The sequence below is a fragment of the Cupressus sempervirens genome, chromosome 1 (assembly GCF_028749045.1).
Source record: "Cupressus sempervirens isolate cs-2001-9-10 chromosome 1, ASM2874904v1, whole genome shotgun sequence".
In the NCBI taxonomy this organism is placed as follows: domain Eukaryota; kingdom Viridiplantae; phylum Streptophyta; class Pinopsida; order Cupressales; family Cupressaceae; genus Cupressus; species Cupressus sempervirens.
Genome location: NC_143118.1, coordinates 330,446,147 through 330,466,915, shown reverse-complemented (window position 1 = coordinate 330,466,915; position 20,769 = coordinate 330,446,147). Strand labels below are relative to the sequence as shown.

Below are 20,769 nucleotides of genomic sequence, written 5' to 3'. Positions count from 1 at the left end.
TTTTCTGATTTGTGATTAGTGACAATTTTCAGAAGTCCCTCTCTTTCACATATATAAACTACTTCCTAACAACTATAGAAGTACAATCTTCAAATCTTGTATTGATTTATTGTTTAGTTTCTATGAAGTCATGTACTCCATTGCTCATGGATAATGTGAATGTGATCAAAACTATTTAGATGGTTTCTGAGTTTCATGGGTTTCGAGGTTATTGAGATCTTCATATTTATCCTAAGAGAGTTCTTGAAGGAGGCATGAACCATTGGAATAAGAGTGATAGTGACAGAATGACAACATTGTAGGATAGTTATATTCAACTATTATGCTCTCTTTTTTGTTTAAGTTCTTTGGCAACTTCCAACAAAATGAATTGTTCAGTTGCACCGATTAGGTAATCTAACTTACAAAAATATTACTTTATCATCGAGACAAAGATACATTGAGGATTGTTTCTTTCTCACTATTATAAATCGTATTTTACTCAGCTCTACAAGTATAGAATCATTCTAAATGATGTTTTAGATGATATATGATTGTTCCATCTTCATTTTTGCTTGCATAAAAATTGATTTGCAACAATTAATGACAATTTCCACCTACGGTAGAGGTGTATGATCTATTGAAGCTCAAGATAGTTATTGTAATGCTAAAAAGGCGGTTTTATATAGTTTTTGTTTTTTAATGTCATTAGAAGACATTTATTATTTGAGTTTTCTAATAATTGAATGGTCATAAATTAAGGGAGGATTGTGTGTCACTGTGTAGTAACTTAGTTTTGGAAGATCCCCTTTTTGAACTGTATCTGAAAGTGTATAGAAAATTCTCGAGCAATCCAGGAAAACAATATCAGCTTTAAAGGAAGATTACAAACAGGAAAAATTTGCAATTAAAGAAAGAGAATACATAATATCAAACCATAAGAAAGAAGGTTTGTATGCATGTAGTGTTATTTAGTAGATGTAGTTTATAGGATATTCCTAGATGAGACTTACATTAGGGATGTTGTATGGTGAGCAGAAACACTCTGACTGAGTAGGCTTGCACACCTCTCTCTGATTTGGAGAGATCTGTTAAAGACATTGAAGGGTTATTTGCTAAAATAGGTATGTTGACCTAGGCCTTTTCAAAGATTCAAAATATTTTATGACATTGCAATGCATAGATTGTTAGCTGGACATTTTTGTTCTGATTGTGTCAATTTATAGAAATGGAAATCAATATAGGGAATGGATTTGGAATTTCCTACCCTGTAAAGTAGTAGTTTAGTGCGTAAGTAATAGTTAATAGAATAGTTTTGTAAAAGATAAATAAAATTTGTAGTGTGTGCTTGATATTATCGCATGTCTATAACTCAAATTGTTGTCAATATAAGAGGGAGAATTCCTTTCAGAATTTGTAAGAGTTCAAAATGCAGCCAACTCAGTATTAGTAACAATCTTGACTTATGTCCTATCACATACGTTTCTACTACACAGTCCCTTGTTCTAGCCCTAAAAGTTTAGATGTATAGTTGTATTGATGATGAACATTTATTGCCCCTAATTTTATTTTATAAGAAAAATTGGGTTGCAAATGGTAGTTAAGTCAATCACGAGGATCACAATGCATGAATATGGAGTTGATTATTTAAGTCACATGGGTGTGAGTTCTTAGTGTCTTCATGGGAACTCAGATCACTAGTTGTGAGGCTCCACTGTTATCTTTATTGCGTAATCATCACAACACCTTCTGATAGAGACACTAAATGCATCTTTAATTCACTTTTATAACTCTTTTTGATAACCCTACAAATGGAGCAATTTACTCACCTATAACTAGTTTGGATCAAAGAGTAACTTAGAATGAATACAAAAACAAGGACATTGATCAAAGATGCCTTGATTGGTAGTTAAGTTGTGCATATGTAACTCAGTTGTTATGGTATCTTTCTACCCATTATATTATGTAGGTGTAGATGGAGCTTTCGAAGATTCTCTTTTCAATATTTCCCTGTTTCACCTTAAGGGTAGTATTACTTGATCTTTCATCAACATTATCTTTCTTTCCTCCATCTATATCATATTAAATTTTCCCTCATCCGATAGATAGAGATTAGAGAGAAAATAAGACCTAAATCTGTTTCTCTCCTGCATAAGTTTCCAAACATTAATGGTCTTAATCAAAGAACAATGAAAGAAAACAAACTCTTCATCAGTATATCTCTTACTTCCAAATACTTCCAAATGGTTAAGGAGGTAAGGAAGATTAGTTTTACTCCATGAAACCCACAATTGCAATGAGAATTATTGTAGGCTAAACGTAAACAATTAATCTCAGGTTTTACTAGTACCTAACATTTCATATTTAGGCAATGCTTAATTTTAAGCCAAACTATCGATAGCTAAAGGATTTAATATGATCTGAGATATATTGCATTGTAATTGTCACATGGATTTCCAATGAGACAAAATATTGTTTTGAGGCTTGATCTTGGGCCGTATGAGAGGCCAATGATGCAGCCCTCGAGATTGTTTTTTCATGCAACAAGAGATGGGGACAGTGAAACACAACTTGTAGAGATCCAAAACTTCCCAATATCTCTTGGAAAAACTTGTTGTGGATTGTTCATGGTTTAGACCCTTGCTACCTTAGTTTATGTTGATAAAAAATGAAGAGAGGCTATCAAAGTGAAGTATAAACATAAACATCTTGAGCATGAATTCTTATATTGCAAACACCTAAATATTTTGCAAACTTGGCAATTTAAGAGCCCTGTTTCAATAATGTAACACCTTTCAATAAGCCTGCTTGAATTGGGTAATCCAAAATTTAACATCTTGAGCATGAATTCTTATGTTGCAGACTCCTAAATATTTTTTTAGACTTGGCAATTTGAGAGCCCTGTGTCAATAATATAATGCCTTTCAATAAGCGTGCTTGAATTGGGTAACCCAAAATTTAATGGTAGATATTGGGTATTTTATGGTGAGTTCAATCGATTCTTTAAGTTTTAGAAATGGGTCCTCTCCAAATTTGCCACTTTTCATATAGATCAGTTTCTATATCAATGCTTGGATTGGGAAAATGAAGGCATTACTTATCCATTCAGTCTTTCTCAATGCCCCCCACTTCTTAACAATATCTTTATCTTTTTACACACATACAAATCTCCGTGCATAAGAATTTAGAAGGAATCCCTCAGAAGGAACTGAACTTATGATACAACTTTGAAGAACTTCGACTGTGTACTTGAAGGTGAATGCATTAAAATCTTAGAAACAATTGAGTTTTAGCAATGAAAAGATAACAAAATCCATGAATGGTGAAGCTTGGGAATCTTATACAAGCATAAAACTCCACAAATATCCTACACCACTCTAAGAGTGCGGCATTTTTTTGGATGGGTGTTGTATCTCAGTCTAATAAAAGGTCCTGCTATCTCCACACACCCTTCTCCCATCTATCCTTACCAATATGTATCTTAGCAATGCTATGCCATTGTCTTCTATGTTTTAGGGCTTGATATTATTGCCAGCATATATGCTCCCTGGAACATGAGAATGCAATTGATTTTAGGGGATCAAGGGAGGATTTTGAGATGCCAGACCAAACAATTCTTTACTCTGTATTTGAGAAGCTTATTTATTAAATATGTATCTTTCTGAACCATTCAAAACTTCAAAGCCACATCATATATGTGGATTGAGAAGATTATAGGGATTTGCTCAATTGCCCTAGAAAATATCTAACATCAATCTTTTGACTGGATTTCAAGAAGGTTTCAATTTCTAGTTCACTGAATGACCTCTGACCATTTTCCAACAAATCCTTTTGCATAAGAAGCTTGAAAATAAAATTGTAATGGGGTATAATAGTTGCAAATCTTAATTAGAAACTAGAGCCGTATTATTTAACTACAGTTCACATAACATTTTGTTCTATTGAAGTTTCATATACCCATTTGATGAGGATTTTTGTGGGTATAGTTTTAAAAATATTTTTTATTTGTTTGTTAGTAGGATGTCAAATGAAAAATGGAAATAGAATACCTTTGACTCAGTGTCTTAGTAGAAAATCAATGAATAGATGGTTGTTTCCCAAGGATCAAGGTTTTGTGTCTAATATAACTGAATACTTCTTAGATAATTATTATTTAATCTGTGTCAGTGAATTATAAAAGTGCTATTTTATTTGTCATGCTCAAGAATTGATTAGCTTCTCTATGCTCCATCAGAGTGCTTGGAATATCAAATGTACTTGATAGTTGTTAGATTATGCTCCTTGCTGAAATTTGTTCTGTTGTCAGATGATGAGAGACTCCACATTTTTTCACCTGGAAGAACTACCAGTGAAACAGATGTTGCCAAAGCATTATTGAGAAAGATTACTTCTGTAAAAGGAAGAGTTATTACTACACAATTTGCCTCAAATATTCATCGTCTTGGTAGTGTGAAAGTAGTAGCTGAGCTCACTCACAGGAAACTGGTAGGAATATAATTTTTAGTCTCTGTTTCATCATGTGCCACCACACATGACTTTGTATAAATCCATCAGGTGGCATCAAAGCATCAACAAGGTTTGATTGGGAGTTGATAAGTTGCACGTTTCATCATCTAGGAATTTTTGTTCAGGTTTCAACTTTTATTTTTAATGTTATCTACATATAATTTTTTGGCATTCACGCAAGGCATATGACTGTAACTTCAAAACTCATTTTACTTCGACACTAGTACACTGGTTCCTTCATTATATTTATGACTAAAACTCAGTTATCTTTCAACATATTGATATCTTCAATTTTCTAGATTATATTTTGAGCTGTTGGAGATTTCTATAACTCAATGGTCAGATCTTCTAGTTAAGGAGAATTGTAACCATCAATCGCTTTGAATGGAGTCGTCTAAATTGATTAATGGTGTATTGTTTCAAAATTATTAATCATCATTCTGGGATTTGTCCACATTTTTTGTTCATCTTCTGATTATATTCCTCAACAGACTTTCAAGCCTCAATCCACTACTTCCAAGCCTCTATTCATGACTTTTTTTTTTCCCCACATCCCATAGTGTTTATAATATTGGAATGGTAGGAAATGTGGGAACATGTCCTTGATGACCATAGAGGGCAGGAGGCCTTTTTTGTGTGAAACAATGGGGGATAGCAATAAAAAAAGGAAAATTTTAAAACATTAAAATGTCAAGTATTTATATAATAATTCATTCATCATATGCATTATATAAATGTTTCACATAACATTAGAGCTGAATTCAAAATTCACACAAGTTGACAAACAAATTAACTGAATTTCTCTATTTTTGTTGTCAATGTACACATACAACAAAAAGCTGAAGGTCACAACTAGAAAATGACAAAGCATAGAAATTAGGAAAAAATATATTTCATAATTCAGAACATTTTTGTATTTAGTATTACATCAGGTCAATAATCATGCGCCCCCCCCCCCCCCCACCCCCCCATGGCCTGGAAATAGTCTGCCTGCGTGCATCTGGAAGCACCACATGGTGGATATAAGAGGTCTGAGGGTTAGAATGGATAAATGAAGGTTGGAAACATTTAGAGGAGCATAGTTTAAGGTGTCTAAACCATCTGAATGGTTTTGTGTAACTATTAAGGGTCTTTTCTAGAGATCCCTAGGTTAGAAACCCTTATAATGAGGGTTTGATGAAAGAATGCTTAGATGTGAGTGGATGTTCAAACAAATTTAGGAATCATACTATTTAATATATTCATTAAGACTATTTCAAGGTTTGGAATGTTGAGAGCAAGTGTAAAAGGTAGTTGCTTTGTAATTGGAGGGCTAATTAAGCCTAGTTGCAAATAGGAATAGTCATACAAAGGTTCATTAGTCACAGGATGAAGGACTGAGATTTATAGGGTTTGAAGAACTCAATAAAGGGTATTTGAAAAGATGAAGAGGTTACTAGGTTGTTTGAGAAGTTTGGAAGTAAAGTGCATCAAGTGGTGCACACCAGGTGCGATCATTCATTTCATCCTTGATCAAATATCTCCTTGAAGCAATCTAATCAAACATGGTGTTGCATGTTATATTTCATAATTGAATTGTGATGGAAGTATGACATTTGGCACTTTGTTAAATGAATTGGTATCCTTTCATTCCCTTTCATAGAGACCCATTGACACCAATGTCATGAATGCCTTTGGTCAAACAATTCATGTTCTTTGTACATGCTTTGACCATCTGGATTAAAATATTTCATAGCAAGCTGATTGTGTAGAGAAGTTGCAGGTGTATCTCATGCACTGAGCCAATAGAGTCAAAGCCATTTTTGACATAAAACATTACATATCATGCTTTCCCATATGCATGTCCATCAATCAGCATTCCAAGCTCTGTTTTGAGCATTCTATCAAAAAATTTGATATCTTACTAATCCCATTGCACTATGCATTTCAAGTGCCAAGCTTTATCTTTACTAAGACCATTGAACGGTTAAGAATCTCTTTGATGTTTCTTGCATTTTCTTTGTAAATCCGTGCACTATCTCCATGATTCCATGTTTGGTCCTTAGCCTCTTTGCAATAACCACATGATCAATGATTTCCAAATAGTGCCAACATACTATGTGGAAAGGCCCTTTCTAGATCATATTTCAATGCAACAATTTATCAAACGATGATGCTTTGATCTTAGGCTCACAAGTTTTTGAGATTTACCCATCTTTTGAGCTCACATGCTCTTGATTGAAGATTGCATTAATATGTTTCAATATTTTAGTCATCTTCATTAGTTGATGCATTAATCAGATTAGTCATTGCTATCAGGATTAGTCATGGCATGTTGCTATTAGCACCTAAGTAACTTTCAGCTTGTGACATCTCTTTGAGGCATTTTGCAAATAACTAAGATACATTGTCTATAAATCCACATTTTGCAAACATCTAGACCTTCTAGAAATTATAGGATCATTTTAGTTACATTTGAAAACATTAATCAACAATTTCCATATGTGCAGATATAAACATTAACTACAACATGTCCAATTTATTTGCAGGTATATTATCCTGTGAAGAAAGACCACACCTGACAATATGAACCCAGAAAAAAATATTGAGACAATGGTTGCATTGTGTGCTTAGTTTCGAAGAAAACCTAATAAATTTTATTGTCCTTGAAAAAAGTGTAAGGGCTTGAAGAATCGAAGAATTCTAATCACAACAGCCCAAAGTCATTGTAGGCAATATGGTCATGTTGAAGGGGGCCATGATTTTCATCCATTGTTGAATGTGGATTTCTTACTGGAGGAACATGGAGGTGTGAATATCCAAGCTGGGGATAACACCCCCATGGAAGAAGATGATAATGTGCCAGAGGACATGATTGAAGAAGATGGTATTGGGGTAGGTGATGAAGAGGCTCACAAGGATGGTACTAGTGAATCTGATAATAATGATGAAGATGGTCTTGATATACCTTTACTTGAGAAGGCACACGAGCCCTTATACAAAGGCTCCCAAACAACTCTACTATCGACTATAGTTTTTTTTGGTGAACTTAAAGGTTATGAATAGTATATCCAATGTAGCAAAGTCACGTATGCTAAGGTATGTCATTTTTTTCATCTTCAATGTTAGCATACAATTACTATTCATTATATTAACAATGCATATTTGTTGTTGTAGGTTGATTAGTGAGTTTTTGTTACCACCATCAAATATTTTGCCTCGTTCATACCGAGAATTATCTAACATTATGGATCAGATTGAAATGAAATATCAGACAATACATGCATGTCCCAATGATCACATTCTATATCATAAACAACATGAATTTGCAATAGAATGCCCTAATTTTCATGGTAGTAGATATCGGTCAGATCAAACAACAAAAAAAGTGCCTCACAAGTTTCTTCGGTACATTCCCATTATTCCACGTCTTGAATGGTTATTCAAGTGCACTAGCTTGGCACAATTTATGGATTACCATGCATGCAATAGAAGTCAGGATGACATTATGCAAATGCCTGCCGATGGTTTTGCATTTAAAGAGATAGAAGAAACATGGTCACACTTTAAAAAAGAACCTCATAATCTGAAACTTTCATTGACAGTGGACAATGTCAATCCATATGGAGATATGAGATCTATTTACTCAGTATGGCCTATTTTTATTATTAACAATAACATTCCTCCTTGGATTTCCATAAAGAGGGAGCACATAATGTTGTCAAAGATTGTGCCAGGTATTTTTTTATTTTATAGTTATCTAAATTAATTTATAGATAGTGCATGAAAATGGTTATAATAATTACGTAATATTTATATTCATTCAATTGCTAGGTAAATACCAAGTTCAAGATATAAACGTGTATATTGAGCCTCTAATTGACGCGTTGTTGAAGTTATGGAATGGCATCACTATGTATGACATCTCTAGACCGATAGGACATCGACAATTTCAATTCCATGCAATGCTTGTATGGACAATACGTGATGCCCCTGGGATAACTCATTTTTGTGGTATGTTATATTGTTAAGTTCACATATTTTTGGTCTATTATAGTGCTTACACATTACTATCGAATGCTTAATTGTGCATGATAATTGTGTTGGAGTTGAGGAAAGCCAACTCCGAAGACGCCAAGATCACCTGCATGCGAACCTGTCAAAGAGAAGCCATAGAAGGGGAGGAGCATGGAGCACGGGCAAAAATCCTAAACGGACATGAAAGCCAAAAATGCAAACACAATAAGAAATGTATTTACAATAAGAAATGGCTTTCGATGTTAAAATACAATGAGGAGAGCTCGAATATAAAGAGCTCATGGAAGCTTGTAGAACAAGCTAGAAGATAAGTGTGACAACTAGAAGGGAACAAACTCCCGTGTTGTCACAACATGCATTAAATATGAAATATTAAATAAATGCATGACCTAAGTAAACTTAAGCAATAGAATAAATAATTAAATATTAATTATTTACTCTAACACCCCCCCTTAAGTGCAACTTAGGGAAATGCCTTAAGCTCACAAAGCTAAGATGAATGCATAATGGGTCCCGACAACGAGGCCATTTTAGGTACCCAAGTACAAATGCAACCTCTGTAAGCAAGGAAAGAGAGAAAAAAACCACATGGGAAAAACCCTCCCCTAAAAAGAGGTAAGAACCCAGTGAAGAGCTGAAGAAGTCTCCAACTAGGGAAAATGTCCCCTAAAACAGGAACAATGAGTGATCATGAAGAAGCAGCATCACTGAAGCATGAAGAACCGCAAATCTGTCAAACTGCTGATCTGAAGAAACCTCCATGGAAGAAGAAGGCATGAGCCAAGCATGTCTATATGGTAGATGATCCATCTCACCGAAATGCATAGGTAGCCAGCCACTGCAATCGCCTTGTATGTAGGATCAACCACTGAATACATAGTTCACACTATCGAACCATCGAACCACGGATGCATTAGAACACAGCATAATCCCCCCTTAATGCAGACGGGGTGTGATGACAGGCAACTGAGAACGTGAGCCAAATTTTTTGCAAACGAACCAAGAATGAGGAGAGAGGAAAAGAAGTACAGACACTGATAAAGACACGGTCTAACTGACTCTGCATGGGGCTAATGTCGTGGAAGGGACACTCACTTGACAAAGGGAGAATGCCTAAAACAGCAAACAAATAATCCCCCCCATGGTGCTTTATGAAAATAGTGCAAGTACACCTGACTCAAAACAACGTTCATGACTCCCAAAATGTAAAGGTGACAGTTTATCTCAGTGCGAAAAAGAAAAGTGCTTCAAAAAGATAGCTACAATGATCAGAACTGAAAAAGAGCTGAACCAAAAGAAAGTACAGCCGAAAAGAAAGCAAACCATGCCAGGAAAACGATCCTCGGGCCTAAAATACTCAAAATATCCACCATAGAGAAAAAATGCCAAAACTATGATAGAAAGAGAAGAGGCCAAAAAAGAAGAAAAAAGACAACAGTTCTGAAAAGATGAGAAAACCAGCTTTCCAAAAATATAAAGTTTTCAAAAAACAGGCATGGGACGCAAAAGATATGCATGCCGGAGTCAAAAATAGGACTTCGGACTTCAACAGAAAAAATGAGCAATAAAAAAGCATCAAAACCTAAAAATACCTGCACCAAAATCTCCGTCTCGGAACTAGCTTTCCGGCGCTTCTTTCGGATCGGAAAAATACCTCCGTATGCAAGAGTTATGGCCAAAAAACCACAAGTAGGTCCAAAAGTGAATCAGGAGAGGTGCATGCAAGGGCTGATGTAGTGCTGACGTCAGCAAGTCACGCGATTAAATTTGACGGCTTGGAGGCTGTCGCTGCAAAAAAGAGTGCCACGTGGCATAGCCACGTGGCAGCTGATGTGGCAGCTGATGTGGCAGGGGTGACGTGGCGGGTCCACGTGGCAATGTGCCACGTGGCGCCCATGCCACGTGTCACCCCCGCAGTGGCCTATGCGGCTGACGTTGCTGCAGAGTTGGCTGAGCGGAGCAGAGGCGGGCGGAGGCGGCCGCAGGGGCGGCGGAACCGGCGGAGACCGGGCGTTGGCGGAGTGCGGGCTGAGAAGTGGAGAGGCGCCGTCAGCGGAGGGTGGCGGCCAGGAGGCGGCCAGGCCGCGGTGGTTCGCGGGCGGCGCGCGGGTGGCGCGGTGGTGGCCCCGCGGTGGCGCAGCGGCGGTGCGCCCGTTAACCCTTTTTTTAAAAAAAAAATTACGCCCTGCGTCCGTACGACCGTACGGCAGACTCCTGGAGGCCTCAAAAATTCGCCAAAATTGCCCTGTCTCCAAAAATGACAAGTTTTATATGAATCCTGACTGCAAACGGCCTTCTAGATCCAATGGTGATGTCCGTTTGGGCCCAAAGTGCTCCGAAAAATTGTTAATCCCCTGATTTGAAGAAAAAATGCACAAACAAACTAGGGTTTGTGACTTCAAATCACGGCTTCAAAATTTCTTCAACGAAGCTGCAACAGGAAGGCTCTGATACCATGTTGGAGTTGAGGAAAGCCAACTCCAAAGACGCCAAGATCACCTGCATGCGAACCTGTCAAAGAGAAGCCATAGAAGGGGAGGAGCATGGAGCACGGGCAAAAACCCTAAACGGACATGAGAGCCAAAAATGCAAACACAATAAGAAATGTATTTACAATAAGAAATGGCTTTCGATGTTAAAATACAATGAGGAGAGCTCGAACATAAAGAGCTCATGGAAGCTTGTAGAACAAGCTAGAAGATAAGTGTGACAACTAGAAGGGAACAAACTCCCGTGTTGTCACAACATGCATTAAATACGAAATATTAAATAAATGCATGACCTAAGTAAACTTAAGCAATAGAATAAATAATTAAATATTAATTATTTACTCTAACAAATTGTACATGATCCAATTATACATGATCTTTTAGGTCTTCAAACAAAGGGAAAATTTGCATTTCCAATTTTTGGTCTGAAGATGAAATGTCATCATTCGAGAAGTTTAGGAAAGTAGGTGTTTGATGATTTTAGACACTTTCTCCACAATAATCATAGGTATCGAATTGTTGAAAAACATCTTTTCAATGGGAAAGAAGAGACATCATCAAGGCCATGAAGAATGACACCTCATTTATGAAGTTGGAATACAATCGACTAAATCATTGAGGTAATGTCCAATTTGTCGTCTGAAGTTTACAATTTGTATTTTGATATTGTCTTATATTTACTAATGTTGTAATTGATGCTCATGAAGGTCATCAAGGCATCAATGACCAACTTCCTAGAGGAATGAAAAGTTATCCTACTCAATTTAGTAGGTTATCATACTACAAGATCTCCTAATCATGCATTTGTTTGATGCTATGCATATTGGAAAGAATGTAACAAAGACACTATGGAAAATGTTGGATGGAAGATGTGATAGAGAACAAATTGCTAAAATTTGTATTGACATTCAAAATCCAATCATGCACTAAAAGTTTTCATTGAATCAAATAGGAATGGAGACTGCATAAATACAAGTGCCCTTCCTTAGTTATGAATGGAGCAACAAAGTGATGCATTAAAAGAAGTCATAAAAAAAACAAAATTTTCAACAGGATTCGCTGCAAATATAAGCACTCTTCTATCAAAGAAAGGTGATTTTGGGCCAGGGTTGAAAACACATGATTGGCATACCTTCCTGAAAGTAAGTCATGTTTTCTATTTATAGTATATTTTTAAGATTAAATGTAGTACCAATTGCATTATTTAATAATATATTGACATGATCATTTTTTAATGATTGTAATTCATCCTACCTCTATCCCTTCCACAATAGTTTGACAACAGTATTAAACAAGTTATATATGATCTTGGAAAATATATGAGGTTAGAAGTGTTTTTTCTTAGATCTGTAGCTTTTTATCAGAAATCTATTGTATAATTTTATTTAAAATCTCCTTTATGTGTTTTTGTGTGTTGAATCTCTTTTAGGTGGTTATCGTCTAAATAAATTGATTAAAAAGATATAAAATATTGGAAGAGAAAGATTTCACAGCTTATGTATGAAATGCAAAAGTTTTTACCTCCAACATTTTTCAATGCTCAAGAACACTACCTCATATATCAAGTTGAGGAGATTGAAGTGTGTGGACCTGTACAAGCTAGATCAATGTGGATGGTTGAGAGGCACTTGAAATTTATGAAGGGCTTGGTTCGACAAAGATTGCATCCTGAGGGTTCTATGATAGAGGGATATATGATATACCAGACCATGGTGTATATTAGTGAATATCTTCCAAAGTTTGCAGCAGGTATCCATGTAGATCGCATTTGAGATCCCAACTGTAATGACAAATTCAAAGGGGAGTACCTAACGGGGAAAGGTAGATTGAGGAGGATGAGAGGTAATTATAAGTTTTTTTTTGTAATTTAACAATTCTTATCCATCATCAATATATATAATTTGTTTCTAACTGGTGTAATTGTCTTCTTTATAGTTGGCCGTGAGTGGGATGCACTACACTTGTATATTGCAAACAATTTTGATTGGATGATAGTATGGATTGAACAGTCTCAAGAAAATGGTCACTCATTAACATGGGATGGTGTTGCATTTTTGGTTAAAGAAGCTCATCATAATGGAGATCCCAATATTATGCCAATGGTACTTGATCTAATATATGGTTTAAGAGATACAAAGGTATGCATAAGATTATTAATCATGAGACATAAGTTTAATATCAACTCATAGATCAATGAGAAGATTCTTGACATGTTTGAATAATTGCAGGTCAAATACCAAAAAGCTATGTACTACCATGGCTATAAATTCCGCACAAAAAAGTTAGATAAAATGAAGAAAACGTGTGACCTGCATGCTCGAAACAGATATGGGACTGGTTCAAAAATAGGCTTTATTATAGAGCATGGCAGAAAATTCGATGGTAGTTATCATTGGCATGATTTTTTTAAGTAAAAACCATTTAGCTAGAAAACTATTAGGGTTAGAATAAGGGCATACCCGCCCTGGTCATGGCAAGACCTGAAGAGTAGAGGTTTTGACCCTTCAAAGTGTTGAAACTGTTCGTTGACCTGAACTGTATCTTTGGAGTGTTGGTCATTTGAAGGTATTTTCCAAATTGTAATTTTGTGGCCCAACAGATTGGTAACTCTGTTGGGGAGAATTTTTATTTCAAAGTTGTACTATTCCTTTTTTTTAAATGGTGGTGACTCTATTTTAAGGCAATAATGTTATAAAATGATGGACTTCAGTAAGATTAGGGGTTTCCCAAATCCTATACCATTTGGTATCAGGGGTGTTATTCCCAGATTTGGAGGTACAGAGGACAATGCAAAAGAACATGTCAGAAATTTTGAATACCTAATTGAGGATTTTGAAGTAGAATATGAGGGTGTCTTCATGAGGTTATTTGCTTGCTCAAACCCTAGTTGTAGACACTAGAGATTGGTGGTGCAATCTGACTCTGCAATCAATTGATTCTTGGCTGAAATTGAGGTCAGTTTTTCTTGAGTATTTTGGTGAAAAGAAAAGTGACTCTGTTTTACTTAGAGAATTTGGGAACATTCAAAAAGCGGAAGATGGAAAAAGTCATCCTTTTTAATATTAGATTCTTAAGGACTATTCAGGATTTGCTAAAAGCAATGTGACCTGATGAGGTGTGGGCGTGAGCAGATGCTCTCAATTTCAAAGTTAGAATGGAAGAACCAAGATATTTACACAATGCATTCTTCATTGCTGGAAATATTGAGAAAGTTGAAAAGTTTGGCTGAATCATGAGATTTAAGCCTGAAAAAAGGATGTTGCAATACCTACTATATCTTACATGGGTCATTCACATAAGAGTCCTTTGAATTGGTCTTATTATTGTCCATCATTTCAGAATGAAGAAATGACAGAGTCCCCTATTTGTGAGAATGATAACAGTGATCTTGACTCTTTATCTGATGATGAAGCAGAGGAAGAACAAATGGAGGGAATTGATATAATTAGCCCCTTGTTCAATCAAGAGGAAGGAGACGTAAGTTAGGGATTTGTATAGGGCTACAATACAGTGACATGCAATTATACGCAAACCCATTATATGAAGAATATGAGGATCTTGAACAGGAAGAAATTGGGCGATCCAAGGAACGTGAATGATAATGTTTAAATTTCACTATTAACAAACCAAGCAGGAAGAGGATAATCTGCCATTAGCAAGATATTGTTTCCCTTCAGGCGAGATTGGGACCCAAAGCGAGTGTCAAGGTTTGATCCTCCCAATAATCACAATTTTTTAATTTTCCTCATTTTGAAGCAAATTATAACAAGAAGCATCATGTACAGAATTATTCAAAAATATTGCTTTGGAACAATATATACTTTATCATCCTCTGGATATGTTCACATAAAAAGGTATTTTAACACAGGAAAGGTGGGAGTTTTCATTTTGGTTGCCATTGGCCGCCATACTGTTTAAATTTCTGGTCTGCTTCATCCAGAGATTGCTAGATTCTTGCAACATCCGACATGATATTGCATGCCCAGAAAGAGCCACTGGTGGAACCCCACAAATCCATTAGGGAGTTCATATACAAATGTTAAGCGCTATTTTGCAAAGGTAATTCCCAAGGGTATCCGAAATAGCAACCAACCCTATTTCAGGGTTAATGTAATGTAGAGATTGCAAAATAGTGGTATCGCTATCTTGGAGAACACACTTTTTGATTCATGTGAAACAACGAATAAATGGTATTTTGCACGGAAAGGACATGCATGTATTGCGATACAGCGAGGAAGGTCACATCTTCTGCAGGTGGCATTTGATCACTGGACAAATCAATAGTTTAGAATTAATCATATGGTTGGCAAATCGGCTGTTTGGTTTTCAAAAGATTACAATCAATGTTTACCAAAGGGGTATTACTTACAAATTTGTCGTTGATAAGTGGACAGAGTGTCAAACGAGTGACACGTAAAGGTGGTAGACTGATGATATCATTTCCAAGGACAAATACCTTGTGTAGAATGTCTGTGTGCATTTATGGCAAAATGAAGGTTGGTTGTAAAACATTCCATAAAATGCAAACATGCTGCTTACTTTTCCAAGTAACTAATTCCACTGCAAAGATGGGATTGCCTAGATTAAAGTGATTTTCAAATGATAACCCATGTCATGTTGACCAACCAGACTTAAATTAAGAAGAGAATGAAGAACATAGTGATGTCTGGACTGGCCTCATAATAGCCTCACCGAATCTTTCTGCTAACCTTAAGGAAGCAATGACCGTGTTGGAAAAAGAACAAGGCAGAGCTTTGTGCTTTGTTTATCGATTTCAAAATGGATCCTGTGGATTTTGAGGAGCAGATAGCAGAGATGTGACCGAGAACTGGGATCTCAACGACTTCTGGATGGTTTGAAGGGTGATTTTGCAAGAATCATCAGTTGATGGTTTTTATGAGATATTTTTTGATGTAGTTATTAAAACTAAAAAATGTGATGGTTGGAAGCTTGTCACTTCCCTTTCAGACAGAAACCACGACCGTTTTTGTCATTAGTATATAGAGATAGATAGACATATGAAGAAACGATATGAAATGTACATTAGTAATATGAATATATAAAGGCATACCCTTTTCTATGCTCTGGGTGTCATGTGCTTTGTTCCTTTCAATACTGGTTCTTTCACAATGATTGAACTATGTGTTTGGTTGTTATTTTCAAAACTCGTGTAAATATGTTAAAATCTTTGCAAGTTAATTTGGAAAAATAAGAAGTTACTACGAAGCGTTGTCTGGTTGCTTCTTATCCAATTGGTTTCCTTAAGGAATTAAAGACCATTGGACAAGTTGACCCTGCAAATTTAAGATGTTACATTGATAGAATTAAGTAAATGATGATTCATGAAAAGTTTGGATTGTCTTATGAAAATGTACTAAGTTTTGATGGAATTGACTCTACGCCCAAAATAGATAAGGGACTGATTAAAAATAGATTTTATTACAGAGCATGGCAGATAATTCAATGGTAGTTATCAGTGGTGTGATTTTTTAAAGTAAAAAATAGTTTGGAAACTATTAGGGCTAGAATAAGGGTACACTCACCCTGGTCATGATAAGAGTTAAAGAACAGAGGTTTTGACCCTTCAAAGTGTCAAACCTGTTCGTTGGCCTGAATTGCATCTTTGGATTGTTGGTCTTGAAGTTATTTTCCAAAGAACAGAGGTTTTGACCCTTCAAAGTGTCAAACTTGTTCGTTGGCCTGAATTGCATCTTTGGAGTGTTGGTCTTGAAGGTATTTTCCAAATTGTAATTCTGTGACCCAACGGTGCGTAGCAATGGTAGTCCATCATTTTGATGTAAAGAAGGTATAAAAATTGGAAAAATTACCAAAATTCAGACAAAAGGGTACAGTAAGCACTAAAATTTCCAGTTATTAATTTACCACAAGATGCGAGTCAGAGTAGTAGTTGAGTTTGTGTACAACGGTTATCCTAATGTCTTTGCTGGGCGAAATTGTAAATTTTTACTAGCTGAGAGTTGCGAATGACAGTGAATCATATCAGATATGCAAAGAAATGCTTTAAAAGTGTGGATCTCCTTGGAACAAATGCAAAGAAATTCATTCGTTGATTTTTGTTAGGAGACTTCCAGGAAGTCTTTGAACAGCGCATACTAATTTTTATATGGGTCAAATACAAAAAAACCTACATGAAATACTCAAAATTCAATAAAAGTGATATGTTGTTTTATGAGTTGGTTGAATTTTGAAGAATAATTTCAGTCTTGGTTTTTTTACTATAAGTAATTTTCCTTCAAGAAAATTGACATGAATACTATGCCCTCATCGCACTCACTTTTTTCGCTTAAATTTGTTAAGTCTAATTATCAATTCTTAGGAAAGAAAGCATGTTGAAAGTTTCGGACAAAAACTACAACTGATGTGTGTTGGTATCGAGTTTTTACGCCAAAATATAGAACAATATATAAAAAATAAAAACCTAGAATGTCAACAATACAAAGTTGAAGGTCAACTAATCCTAAGTCATGAAATTAGATGTTCAATGCAGAAATCAGAAGCATACAACTACCAGCTTTATAACTGGGAATTAAATTTGATTGCAGATTGCTACTTGTTGTGCTTATTATTAAAACCCAAAAATATTGCTGGAGACCTCATTTGAAACACAGACATGGAAGACAATCTTTGAATAGTAAATTGTTGAGGGAAAATAAATAATCATAAATCAAAGAATACCCAATAAAAATATTTAGTTTATTTGTTTACAGATTCAACAAATGAAAGTAAAGTTACAAATTCTTGAAATGCCTTCAAATAATTAAACTGGTGGAATTTCATAATATGCTTTACATACAGTTTGCATATCATCTTCCCTTACCATTCAATTGAAAAGGAAACCAAACCCTGGAGCAAGATCTGATTTCATCGACAAAACTGAAATTGAAGCCAAACTGTTATTCCGTCAACTAAAACTGCACTTTGTCCACATTAATTAGCCGGGGATTCATCAAGTGCCTGCAATAGCAGTAAATTCAAGGCATTCAAGGACTGGATATGATCATGGGCTCTCTTTAAACTATAAGAACATGCAGAAAAACTATTACATCGATGGAAAAAAAAATATAGATTTAGAGGCCCCAAAAACATATGGACTGATCCTGAAAGCCAAAAATCCATAGGATTCAGTGGAAACTCTTCTTATATGAGTATTTAGATAAGTCTTGGAACTTCATATCATATTTGATATTTCCTGCTACCATATCTAGCGGTAGGAGGCAGGTAAGGGGAGGACAGAGAATGTTTAATGCTGAATTTAATTTACTTATTTTTGGAACAATGCATTTCTTGTCCTTATATGGTGCGGGAGCACCTCAAATATTCAAGCCACAGTTGAAGATTATGCTGCCTTTGCACTTCATTCTACCACTCGGCAAAGAAGGCATTTTGTCAAACAGTTGATAGCTTTACTAATTGCATTCTTCGCGATGACTTTTACCAAATAGAACGCATTTCCTTCTCTTCCTTCTCGTCAGAGAGAAAATCATGAAGCACATATAGTTTACGGTCTCAGCCAAGCGGACGCAATGTTTAAGAAACGAAAACACCAAAGTCAAAGGGGTAAAGTAATTTTAATGTGGAAACTTGGCCAATGCTTTTAGAAAAATTGCAGATGGGCTTAATCTATGTTTACTGACTTATAAAAAAAACAATTAGTAGCTGCTTCTCTAGCTAGGCTACGACCCGGATGAAGAATTAAGGAAAAACATAAAACAAACTTACTTTTTGGATTGTCTCCAATTCCGAAATTAAGTTGTCAAGCTCAACTTTGGTGTACTCGCTTATGAGAACCAGTGGGTTCTCTACTGCAGGTTGATGATCTGGAATCGAGTTTGGGTTGTTTATAACCTGGGGAGTATTTGAGATGCACAATTCCAATCGAAGGAGAGGTTTCGTCATGGTAGCCAGGGAGCTACTCGAAACTGCATACTGAAAAAAGGGATGAAAGATCACAAGGAAATTAAAACTGAGTAGAGCAAATGAGAAGGGTGTATACGGTATATATACATACCTTAAGTTTCCAATCGAAATCGATCAGCTGATGCGCGGGAAGATTGTGTGGATTCATACCCTCCTTTGCCTACCCTCCCATGAACTGGAATGCCAGTGCCGGCTGTACCTGTAAAAGATAACAGTTTAGTTTAGTTTATTGTTATGCTTTCAATTAGTAATAATAATAACGGAAATTGATGATTTGCCTACTTTAACAATTATAGGCTCCTGTTTTCCTCTAGAAGTTATAGCTAAACAAGATTACTTTATGAAATTATTTATATAATGATATTATAAAATTTAATGTAACTATTAAATTTTTAAATGTTTGTATAGACAATCGTGTTCTTCATTAAAGAATCTTTATTTTTTATAGAGGTCTTTAGAAGTCACCTGTGTAGAGGTTGGCAACTATTCTAAGTATCATCTCTATATTATTAGTTATATCTCTATTTGTATCTCTTTATAGGCTTTTCCTACTATTTGGTTTTGGTCCAAATAATTTCAATAGGAAGCCAATATGTGGTATTTTTTTTTAATATATCTAGAAGGAGATTAGTTTAATCATAAGATATATTCAAGTCAGATATATACAAAGTATTAGCCAACCAAATGTTTGGGACTAGATCAAGATGGACACAACTCATCACAAAAACCATCAAACTAATGAATAATGAGGTTATACAATTTTGATAATCTAAAGATTGATCTTATGTGGTTCATAGGACATGATGAATTTATTTCAATTAATGTTACTACGTACACATGTAGGTTTGCATGGGTCAGTGAATTAAAACACTAAAATTCATTCTTCAAATTGAATTCAATAAGAAGATTGATAGAATAGTGTGAGAAAATAAGTGAAATACATGGAAAACAATTATGAGGATTTAGACAAGAATTTAATAAGGTGGATTAAAGATGAGTTCATTGTGTTTATTTTTTCTGATACAATTTTCTACAACATAGAACAAAATAAGGAAAGGAGTTTGAATAAAGGTAAACTCATCTATGTTGAACACTAATTCTAATTACACAAACATTAATGTTAAACACTATATGTGTAATTAATTGATTCTAATTACACTTTACTTAAGCTTTCTTAATATAATGCATTGCATAGCAGTTTGCATTGTAGACACCTAAGTGTCTGCATCTTATTTTAGCACATGGTGTAGGAGAGTTCCACTTTAGGTAGTGATGGTTTTTATCTCATTCCACTTTGTGTGAGAAATCCAGTACATACTTCATTGTACAATGGATGACGGTCCACCTTTGGTGTATATTTGATGCTATGTAGCTTGGTTGATAGGTTATCAACTAGCATATCTCTTAGTTATCATGCCTTTCCTATATAAGCAGGACATATACATTGTATTCATGGGCTTTATTCATGTATTATTGATCATTATTGAATCCATTCAATTTATTGATTATATCATTTGCCTATCTTTTGTTCTATTCATTGGGCTTCCAGATATTGGCATATGTGTTCATTACCTTATGCAAATTCTTACATGGTATTAGGGCTTGAGAAAAATTCTTACAAAAATATATGGATGTTGGGGACGGGATGTTAGATCAACATATATTGAAGCTCGATAGCTCTACCATAATTCTAAAAAAACTTGTTATGAGTCTATCTAATTCACAACTAAATATATATTGATGAAGGAACACACACATGAACACTATATTTACATGAAAAATTTAATGTGGACAAAACCATAGTGAGAATCTCACTCACTTTATGAATTGATCAATTACA

At 35.3% G+C, this 20,769-nt stretch overlaps 1 protein-coding gene across 1 annotated transcript; it reads right to left on the bottom strand.

Moving 5' to 3' along the window:
• Window positions 1-17,684: 17,684 nt before the first annotated feature.
• Window positions 17,685-19,191, bottom strand: LOC149577513 (uncharacterized). Its single transcript, XM_089788322.1, has 3 exons — window positions 19,021-19,191; window positions 18,732-18,938; window positions 17,685-17,966 (listed from the first exon to the last, which is right to left on the bottom strand). Exons 1-3 carry the CDS (start codon window positions 19,075-19,077, stop codon window positions 17,940-17,942), a joined length of 291 nt encoding a protein of 96 aa, XP_089644448.1. The 5' UTR covers window positions 19,078-19,191; the 3' UTR covers window positions 17,685-17,939.
• Between the last annotated feature and the right edge of the window lie 1,578 nt (window positions 19,192-20,769).

Coding starts and splice junctions, on each gene's coding strand:
- LOC149577513 (XM_089788322.1), bottom strand. CDS start 19,077: ATGAATCCACACAATCTTCCCGCGCATCAGCTGATCGATTTCGATTGG. Junction 18,939..19,020: donor ATTTCGATTGGAAACTTAAG/GTATGTATATAT, acceptor CCCTTTTTTCAG/TATGCAGTTTCGAGTAGCTC. Junction 17,967..18,731: donor AATTGGAGACAATCCAAAAA/GTAAGTTTGTTT, acceptor CTGCTATTGCAG/GCACTTGATGAATCCCCGGC.